This window comes from Nematolebias whitei, chromosome 10 (assembly GCF_014905685.2).
Source record: "Nematolebias whitei isolate Nwh7 chromosome 10, NemWhi1, whole genome shotgun sequence".
Taxonomy (NCBI): domain Eukaryota; kingdom Metazoa; phylum Chordata; class Actinopteri; order Cyprinodontiformes; family Rivulidae; genus Nematolebias; species Nematolebias whitei.
This window is the reverse complement of record NC_056507.1, coordinates 19,295,778-19,306,318: the sequence shown is the minus strand read 5'-3', so window position 1 is coordinate 19,306,318 and position 10,541 is coordinate 19,295,778. Positions and strand designations below refer to the sequence as shown.

The 10,541-nt window shown below is 38.7% G+C and overlaps 1 protein-coding gene across 1 annotated transcript; it reads left to right on the top strand.

Moving 5' to 3' along the window:
- Window positions 1-1,688: 1,688 nt before the first annotated feature.
- Window positions 1,689-9,434, top strand: etfbkmt (electron transfer flavoprotein subunit beta lysine methyltransferase). Its single transcript, XM_037682744.1, has 3 exons — window positions 1,689-1,975; window positions 2,052-2,182; window positions 8,932-9,434. The coding sequence occupies exons 1-3, from the start codon at window positions 1,689-1,691 to the stop codon at window positions 9,279-9,281; spliced, it is 768 nt and encodes a 255-aa protein (XP_037538672.1). The 3' UTR covers window positions 9,282-9,434.
- Window positions 9,435-10,541: the final 1,107 nt, after the last annotated feature.

Here is a 10,541-nt window from a genome sequence, read left to right as displayed (position 1 = left end):
AATAGGAATGCTCTCCCATTCATGTCTAATACAGGCCTCTAACTGTTCAATCATCTTGGGCCTTCTTTATCGCACCTTCCTCTTTATGATGCGCCAAATGTTCTCTACAGGTGAAAGATCTGGACTGCAGGCTGGCCATTTCAGTACTCGGATCCTTCTCCTACATAGCCATGATGTTGTGATTGCTGCAGAATGTGGTCTGGCATTATCGTGTTGAAAAATGCAGGGTTTTCCCTGAAAGAGATGACGTCTAGATGGGAGCACATGTTGTTCTAGAACCTGAACATAGTTCTCTGCATTAACGGTGCCTTTCCAGACATGCAAGCTGCCCATGCCACAAGCGCTCATGCAACCCCATACCATCAGTGATGCAGGCTTCTGAACGGAGTGTTGATAACAACTTGGGCTATCCTTGTCCTCTCTGGTCCAGATGACATGGCGTCCCAGTGCTCCATAAAGAACTTCAAATGGTTACTCATCTGACCACAGAACAGTCTTCCATTTTGCCACACTCCATTTTAAATGACCCCTGGCCCAGTGCAAACGTCTGAGCTTATGGAGCTTGCTTAGAAATGGCTTCCTCTTTGCACTGTAGAGTTTCAGCTGGCACTCTGAGAAGCTCTTTTTATACCAAATCATTTGGTCTTCCAGCTGTTCGTTATATGCTCATTTTCCTTTTGCCAGCCACTTATTGCTACTTGTCCCAACTTTTTTGGGATTTGTTGACACTGTGAAATTTTGAATCAACATATTTTCTTTTAAAATGTTACATTTACTCAGATTAAACTTTTGATCTGTCATCTATGTTATATTACAAATAAAATATTGACATTTGCCATCTCCACATCATTGCATGCAGTTTTTATTCACAATTTGTTTAATGTCCCAATTTTTTTGGAATCCGGTTTGTACTTTTTCAGGAGGACTAGATTTTCAGTTTTATGTTTAATTTTTTTTTAACCATATTTAATTTAATATTTTAAACTCCCGTTTGCCTAAAAACAATGTGTGCCCTTATGTTTGTGAGGTTCTACTAATACTAAATAGCTAGGGGGATTAAATAAATGCACACCAAGCAGTCTTGGGAATTGAGCATAAAATTATGTGGTCAAGGTGGGTGGGGCTAGTGTAAGGACAAGAATAATTTAAAAAGTGGACATCCCCCCCTGGCTCCCCTTCAGTGGCACCCCTGCAAGTAAGCAAGTCCGTTGCTCTTCAGTTAAGGAACTGACTTTAAATTAGTTTGTGGACTAAATATGAAAACAAAAGGCAAAATATAATAGACAATATGGAAAAATTAAAAGAAAACAAAAGGTTAAAAAAAAACAAGAACGATCAAAAGATGTATTGAAAAACTAAAGCATAGTTATTTCTAACTTGCATTTTATACAAAACTTAGACTATAAGACTGTGATTCATTTGTTTACTGAGAATAGGAACCTTAGAGGCGGAACTATGTACGTTCCACTTTCAGTGACGGGTTTATTTCCTAGTTGCTCAACAGTGTTTAGCATTAGGCATTAGCAACCAGTAGCCCGATATAGCAACTCACATTTGTTAAATGTGATTTTCATATATGTATTCTTTAACATCAGAGGCGGATAGTGAGGTGTAAAACTCAACGATGTAGTTGATTAGCAGCTCATTTCCGTGTAAGTTTTCATTCATTTTCATCAGAAAAAGTGAGGATGTCGGGATGTTTATCACCTTTTAAACGCTTCTTGTTTGTTAGAAAAGTTATCAAGCTGCATACACAGACAGACAGACCTCTTTCTAAAACCTGCAGCACCGATGAGCTTATCAGAAGATTTATATCCGAGAACACAGAGGTGGTTGTGGGGAAGAGTCTGACTCCTGAGATCAAACTGAGATTATTTACTCCCGACTGCAGATTCTGGAGAGAAAAACCAGAGCTCTGGCCTTTCGATGACCCGTACTGGGCAATTTATTGGCCGGGAGGACAGGCACTCTCAAGGTCCGATAACCACCATCATAAATAAACCTGGTTAGACCTCTTAGTTTTGGTTCATGTTTTTACTACGTCCGTGCAGGTACCTCCTGGATCATCCAGGTGTGTGTCGGGGGAGGTCTGTGCTGGATCTGGGCAGCGGCTGTGGAGCCTCGGCCATCTCTGCCAAACTCTGTGGTGCTGCTCATGTAGTGGCCAATGACATCGACCCTGGTGGGCTTTTATTTATTTATTCCCTCTTCTATAAGACATCTACTTCAAATTATTTTGGTACAGTTTAATTTACTTCCATACATAAACAAAATGTGGTCAAATGTCTAACTTTAGGATGATAAAAGGAAAAAAAAAAAGTTATTGAAGCAGAGTTGCAAAGTCTTAACAAAGCAATGGTACATTCAGATTATAGACTTTTTATTGGTTTTCAGATTTAGTTAAATGGAGAGCTTCAAATTAATGCATTTTGCCTTTGGGAGATGAGCTCAGAATATGTGTTGCAGGTGAATCGCCGTCAGCTACTACCATGTTATATTTACAAGTTCAATGATCTTTATAGAATAGATTAGACCTTTATTGTCACTGCACCTGAGTACAACGAAATTTGGGTTTGCTTCCCAGAGCAAATGTAAAAACAGTACAATATAAAACAAAGCAACAAATATTTATCTATAAATATAAATTGTATAAAAGGTAATAGTTAGAGTTTAAACACTCAATATGTGCAACACAAGCAGACTGATATTACACAAGTTGTCTCTTAATGCACTTATTACGTTCTTATTACAGCTTTAGTTAAGTTCAGTAACAGAGGGGTAAAAATTATTTTTAAATCTGTTTGTTCTTGTCTTGATAGACAAATCATTTCCCTGATGGTAACAGTTAAAACAGATCATGTCCAGGGTGAGATGTGTCCTTTAAGATGTTGTGGGCTTTTCCTATGCAGCAGGAAAAAAGTGTGGATCTTCCAGAGAGAAGAAGGCAGCCCATGATCTTCTGGGCTGTGCTGATAACTTATTGTCCTCTTAAGGCAATTTGTTCTGCAGCCAGCTGTATAAAATAAATAAAAACACAGAAACAAACATGTAAAGCATTCAGAAAATCACAACAAATAATTTAAAAACCTAATGGGATAAAGGGATAAAAAGAGTCTCTGAGACTGTTGGTCCTTCATCTGAGCAGCAGAAATCTGCATCCAGAGGGAAGGAGTTTGAACTCCTGGTGCAGCGGGTGATGTGGGTCTGCCAGGATCAGTGAGGTTGCCAATGGTTGTGCCAACAGTTAGGCAGATGATTTATAGATACTGCATGCACCCACTCACTGATTCCTGTTTCATTAAAATCCATCCAGTGGTTCATGCAATATTTTGTTAACAGACAGACAGGGTTGACTTCACAAAGATCTTGTGTGATCTGATAGGGTTTATGTGTTGGGGATCAACTTCTTCTTCTTTCGGCTTTCCCCTCTTCAGGTGTCGCCACAGTGAGTTATCCTCCTCCATCTCACTCTGTCCTCTGCATCCTCTGACCTCACTCCAACTAACTCCATGTCCGCTCTAACCTCATCTATATATCTTCTCTGGGGATCAACTGATGCGCATTAATTCTTAATTAATTCATTACTTTACTATAACTGAACTTTAAAATTGTTACCTCATGACAGTCCTTCTCAAATAGTGGGGCGCGCCCCCCTGGGGGAGCCCGGGGCAATGCCAGAGGGGGCTCGTGTGACCCTAGAAAACATGCTTATTTTGCCGCAAGGAGTAGGTTTTTTTTTTTCTTCCCCCACCATCCTCATTTTGTCGCGTGCGTTCCTAATAATAAAGTTATAAGCAAATATGGCTGCCTTGTGGTTTTTGGAGCCATGCATGAACTGTGTCTCTCCCCTCTGCTGCTGACACGATAAATAAACTCCGACCGTCCGTCACCTCCTCCGTCGCTGTTTTTATGTCCATGCGCTCTGGACTGGACGTCACTCACAGCTCGCATACAACAAAGAGTAAACTCAAAGTGAGAACGACACCTGCCCCCTCTTTCCTCTTTTGCGTTAACAACATGTTTTAGTTTTATCGATGAGTTTGTCAAAGCACAATTTATAAAAATAATGTTTAATAAATGTTAGGACTCTATTATTTGCTAACAAAGTAAATTCACCTCCTCAGTTAAGCTGATGTTTTAATGACGCACTGGACACTTGTCACCCACACCATGCCGGAGACAAAGAGTAAACTCAAAGCAAGATGGTTACCTGCCCCCTCTTTCCTCTTTCATGTTGACAATTTTTTTTTAGTTTTATCGATGAGTGTGCTCATTGATCCTGACTTCTTCTTTTTGATTTTATAAAATCAGCACAAATTGTTTTATTCATTTTTGTTTTGTAGGCCAAAGTGTTTTATATAACACTCCTGAGTTAAAATGTTGCTGATCAATTTGAATTTATTAGTATTTATTGATTATATTTTATTTTATTTTTCAGTATCAAATGGTCAAAAATGTTTACAGTTTAAAAAAGGATTTTTTTTTTTTTTCAGGCAAATTGATGCACTTTAAGTTGTTTCTGTTACAGACCAAAAGAACAATGTTAATAAAGTTATTCTTCGTTGTAAATTGATCTATATTCTTTTTTTTTCTTTAATGTTAATAAGGACACAATGTTGGGCAAAGGTGTACTTATTACAATTTTATAGACATATTATTTATAGTCGCGGCAGAGAGTTTGGGGGGCACGAAATGTTTACTTCTTGGGGGGGGGGGGGGGGGCATAACAGAAAATAATTGAGAAGCATTGCCTTATGATGATTTCCCCAGAACATTCCAAAAACCTCTTGCCAGACAATAATTACACGAGTCAAAATGTTTTAAGAGTCAGATCCAAGCTTTAAAAGATTTATTTCCTGTCACAATAAAATCTGGACTACAAACAAGCCTTGAGTCAAGGTTCCAGATACATTCATTCATTCAACCTTTATTTATACAAGTTGGTCTCATTGAGCACAAGGACTCATTTACAAGAGAGACCTGTTTTAACAAAGAAACAAAGATTCACTGATTTTAACAGCATCATGCAGCTCTTTATAGGCCAAGAATTTACAGGAATTGGAGACATTTTGCCAAGAAGAATGGGCAACTTTACCATGTATGAAAATAAAGTGTCTTGTCCACAACTTTCACAAAAGACTGTCATTGATGCTAAAAGAGGCAACACATGGTATTAAGAACTAGGGTATGTACATTTTTGATCAGGGTCATTTGGGTATATTCTGTTGTCATTATGATGCAAGAAAGGCAAAAATAATTGTTTGAAAATAAATGGCTTCACCCAATCACTAACCACGAGGGAAAGAAAAGTGTGTTTCCATTCATATTCTCTGTAAAATGGCCAAAAAAATCCCAAATTCTGCCAGGGTATGTAAACTACTTTAGAGCACAACTATATGGTTGTTTTCTGAGAATTTCATTAGAATCTGTCCAGTGGTTCACTAAATGTTCTTTTGACGCTACAGGTAACCAAATGTGTTATTGCCTCTTTTTGCTTTTGGGCAATAATAATTACAAATGCGGTGTCTTAGTTTACAGTAGTCCCTTGTTTATCACGGGGGGATCCGTAACCTGAAGCCCCGCAATAAGTGAAAAATTCAATTCAGTTTATTTATATAGCACCAACTAACTCCATCACAGAACTCTCATCTTGAGCAAGCACAAAGGCAACAGCGGAAAGGAAAAACTCCCTCATGATGAAGAAACCTTTAGCAGAACCAGACTCAGGACAAGCGGCCATCTGCTTCAACCTGCTAGGTTTGAGAGGAACAGATACACAATGGCAGGTCAAGAACCACGTAAAGATAAAAATAGTATCAAATGAAAACAATTCTATTTTAACAATTCATTTAAGGAAACGATGTCAGTTTGTCCTCCAGTAGTCTAAATTTAAGGTAGTATAACAACCCTAACTTTAGGATTTATCAAAAAGGGAAGTATTAAGCCCAGTCTTAAAACTGGACAATGTGTCAGCCTTACGGACAGAATCTGGAAGTTGGTTCCACAAGAGAGGAGTCTGATAACTGAAAGATCTTCCTCCCATTCTGCTTTTGGAAACTCTAGAGACCACGAGTAAGCCTGCAGTCTGAGAACGAAGTGCTCTGTTAGGAAAATATGGAACAATAACATCTGTAATATAAGATGAAGCTAGGTTTTTGAGAGCTTTGTAGGTTAGAAGTAAGATTTTGATTTCAATTCTGGATTTGACAGGGAGCCAATAGAGAGAAGCTAAAACTGGAGAGATATGATCTCTCCTACTAACTCCAGTTAAGACTCTGGCAGCAGCATTTTGGATCAACTGAAGACTTTTTAAAGAAGTATTTGGACACCCAGATAATAAACCAGTACAACAGTCCAGTCTAGACATGACAAATGCATGAACCAGTTTTTCTGCATAATTTTAGATGAGATGTTTTTTAATTTTAGTGATATTACGCAGGTGGAAGAAGGCGGTTCTAGTAACGTTTTTAATGTGGGGGATAAAATACATGTTGTAGATGAACAGATGCTGAGATATATTCATCAATTAAAACGGATTCTTCATTTTTCTGGACTGTATATAAACGTGCATTGAATTTAACAGAAATGTAACGTGAGACGTCATTTATCTTTGACCCATCAAAATGAATGTGGCCATTTATTTACAGAATCAAAGTTCAACATCAAACATTTACATTAATTTGGCAGAATATGAAAATAACAACATAATCAATCAGCTTTACAACCAGGAAAACCATACGGCCATGATTTTCCGTTGCTACACCACAGACATTAATGAAAACATCTGGATTAATTTTCTAGCAGAAAGGAGAGTTTAAAGATGGAAAATTGAGATTTATCTTACAGAGAGATGTGTGAGGGAATTTGTCTGTTTTAACCAGAACGTGCACGCTCCTTCGGAAATCAGCTTGTCCCAACAGTACACTTTTGGTGAAGGTCGACTTTTACCTTTTCTGAAGATAGATCAGTTCCGGCGTGGAGTCTCACTTCCAACCACTGTTCAGCGTCTCAGTGAGAACAGCTAAAATACCTCGAGAGTCGTGCAAGGTTATCCAAACAGAAGTTATAATTCCCAAAATCGTCTCTGGTTCAGCTTGTTTGGTTTAGCAGCATCCATGAATGCCTGCGTTTGCATTCAGGTACTCCCAAACTCTCTGCATTCTGGATTCCAAGAACTCCGAACTCCATAACTCTGAACTCTACTGTTGAACTGGGAAGTTGCCACATTTAAATGGGCTCTACTTCCGGTTCATTTGAGAGCTTTTTGATTGGTGGATGGACCAAAGCAGAGGTGTGGTTTGTGATGTAAGGTGTTATTAAAAGTCAAGGAAAAGATTCAAATTGTTTAAGAACAGACAGAAAGATATCATGGCAAAACCAGACTTCGTGGAGCCACCTCTCCTGTATCTCGCTGTAAAAGTTAAACATGACATTTCTTTTCAGTAAACTTTCTAGTTGACCGAAGCTTGAACTTTAACACACTTACAACTTTGCTCATTGAAGACAGAAAATCAAGAAATGCATATTAACCTGATTTCTTCTTTGAATGAGGATTAAGGATCATTATTTACTGTTTCACAGTTAATAAAAATGAGTAGTTCACTTCAACATGTAAACATTGTTTGAACTAACACAATTTGATTATCAAAACATTTGTAAAATAGTAATGATCATAGAGAATTGTCTTTTCCACTTGATTAATTCAAGAAAGAAAGTCTCAGGATGGGTCAAACTGTATTTCTGGATTCAAATCAATGAAATGACAGTTTCTGTCCATCTGGTCAGTTTTGACATCAGGCCTAGTCCACTACAATGTCCTGATCAAAAATAACACCAAGATTTTTAACATTAGAGCTGGAGGACAGATTAATGCCATCTAAGGAGGGCAAAAGACTGAAAAAAGTATTCCTATGGTGCTCTGGTCCAAAAACTAAAACCTCAGTCTTGTCTGTTCAAAATCAGAAAATTTAGGGTCATCCAGGTTTTTATGTCTTTAAGACATGCACGTAGTCTAAGTAGCTGATTGGATTCATTGGGTTTCATGGACAAATATAACTGTGTATCATCAGCATAACAATGAAAATTTATCCCATGCTGTTTAATAACATTACCTAATAGAAGCATGTACAAGGTAAAGAGTATTAGCCCAAGCACTGAACCTTGGGGAACTCCATGACTAACTTTGGTGTATGATAAATATTCATTATTTACATTTACAAATGGGAATCTATCTGATAGATATGATTTAAATCAATTTAGAGCTGTTCCTGTAATTCCAATATCATATTCAAGTCTCTGTAGTAGAATATTATGATCAACTGTATCAAATGCAGCACTGAGGTCTAACAGGACCAGTGTAGACACCTGTCCATTATCAGAGGCCATGAGAATATCATTAGTAACTTTCACCAGTGCAAATTCAGTGCTGTACTTTGCGGAGCTCTAAAACCAGGTTTTAGAGCTCCGCCAAGTAGGAATAGTAGTACAAGTAGTAAGTAGTAGTTTTTTTTTAAGGCATTTTAAACCCTTCCCACACTCTTGCAATAGTCTAAACAATGTTTCTAAATGCTCTAAAATAGCACAGAATGTCATGATCTCAACTCTGCCTCTGGCAGCATTTTTGGCCACGCCCACTTCTCTGCTCTGCACAGATATCGGCTGAGCAGCTGCAGGAGGAAGCTTCTCTCACAGCTATGGGCTGCACACAGATGCTAAATAATTTAAAATAATTTATTTTAAATAAAAATACCATGCCTAACGTGCAGCTCATCCATCAAACAGCCAGTTGTGTGTCATGTCCAATCTTACAATGAAAAACCACGATAGAGCAAGTCCACAAAAAAATGAACCGAGAAGTAGTGAGTGACTACTGTACCACATGCTTTAGGTGATGATCCAACTGAAGTAACTTTTTACCTTTTTGTGTTACAGTTGCAGTCGTTGCGACCCACATGAACTCTGACTTGAACCATGTTGAGCCGCCTATTTCTGTGACGAAAAACATAATTGGCTCAAACCCCGAGGGCTTCGACTTGATACTCCTGGGCGACATGTTCTACGACGAGACCCTCGCCAACAATCTCCACAGCTGGCTGGATCGTTGCATCAAAACCCACGGCACCAAGGTCCTGATCGGAGATCCCAGACGAGCGCAGTTTGAGGGACACATCATCAGAAAGTTCCTGCGTCACCTGACCCAGTTTGAGCTGCCCGAGTGTGTCAGAGAGGAGAACTACGGTCTGACGTCCAGTGATGTTTGGTGTTACCATCCTGAGTTCTGAGGACTAAAGTGGATCATTGCTGCTTGATTTGAATTTTTAAATTTTGAAGTAACCACTATAGCCACTTTGCCATTGATAAGTGCGACTCTACTTGACTGTCGTCTTATCGGTTCTTCTCAGGTGTAGATGAATTGCCACTGTGACTTGTTCTCCACTCAGTGGGCGAGATCGTAACAGGTCATTGTGTTCGAGCCACTCCACTCGTTGTGGTCCTTTATTGTCCAATAAATGGACTTCAGTTTCTTTAGCTTATTCTGGCACTGCTTGTAAGTCCAGGTGTAACCATGCTAAGCCGTCATCTTCGATATCTTTCTGTAAATGTGCTCATTTCTTGTGGTGCTGTCCAGTTCACACTGAATCCTAACATTGGTCAATAAAATTAGGAATGTCTGTACCTCATCATTGGTCCACAACACAATTTTTGGAACTTCTATACCAGAAACTAACAAAAACAACACGCTGAACATATTTTGATCTCGCAGGGAGTCCGTCTCGTGGTGATGTATAGCGCTGGGCTACATCGTGCTGAGGTTAGCGAGCTGCTGTCTTCAACGCACCCAAAAGCTGAGACCGTATCACCGCTGAGTGACTGCCTGCATTGGATGATCGTCATCTTAATCTTTTGAACATGATCACAGGAAGCGGTGTCTCAGATGTAGTTTGCAGTTATTGCTGGGCGGGTAATCCAGTGACGTAGCTCCTAAGCAACGGGCTTAGTTACCATGTAACTTCCTCTCTACCATTGCTTGCATCTTCTTAACTTCTGCTGTGGTCACATCTGTTCCAGTTAACTTCTTGTTTTTTGCTCTGTCTTCCCACTTTTCTCAACTGCTACTGCTGTTGTGGTCACACCTGCTTCCTGTTTTCCATTCTGCACTTCTCTATTCTATGAAAAGATTTCTTCATCACTTCTGATAAGTTCTTTACTGACAGTCACAAACCATTTCTAATCACAAAACATTTGATTATAAAGAGTAAATTATACAAGAGATTAAATTTTAAAGGCACATAACAATCACGGATGAATCATTAATCCTCTTTTGATTATAAAGAGTACCGGTAATAATAGAGAAGATTAAGCATTTCCTTTGGTTATTACGTGTTTGTTATACTTTTGATTCTTAATTTTATTTTACCTCTCATGATTAAGTAAACTTAAACTCTTTTCCTTTATTCACTTTAGACAGACACACAAATTCTTTATCTTGAACACTCCGATAACAATTTTTCACTCATTATACCGGTACTCCTTTACCTGCA

Coding starts and splice junctions, on each gene's coding strand:
- etfbkmt (XM_037682744.1), top strand. CDS start 1,689: ATGTCGGGATGTTTATCACCTTTTAAACGCTTCTTGTTTGTTAGAAAA. Junction 1,976..2,051: donor GGAGGACAGGCACTCTCAAG/GTCCGATAACCA, acceptor ACGTCCGTGCAG/GTACCTCCTGGATCATCCAG. Junction 2,183..8,931: donor GGCCAATGACATCGACCCTG/GTGGGCTTTTAT, acceptor TTTGTGTTACAG/TTGCAGTCGTTGCGACCCAC.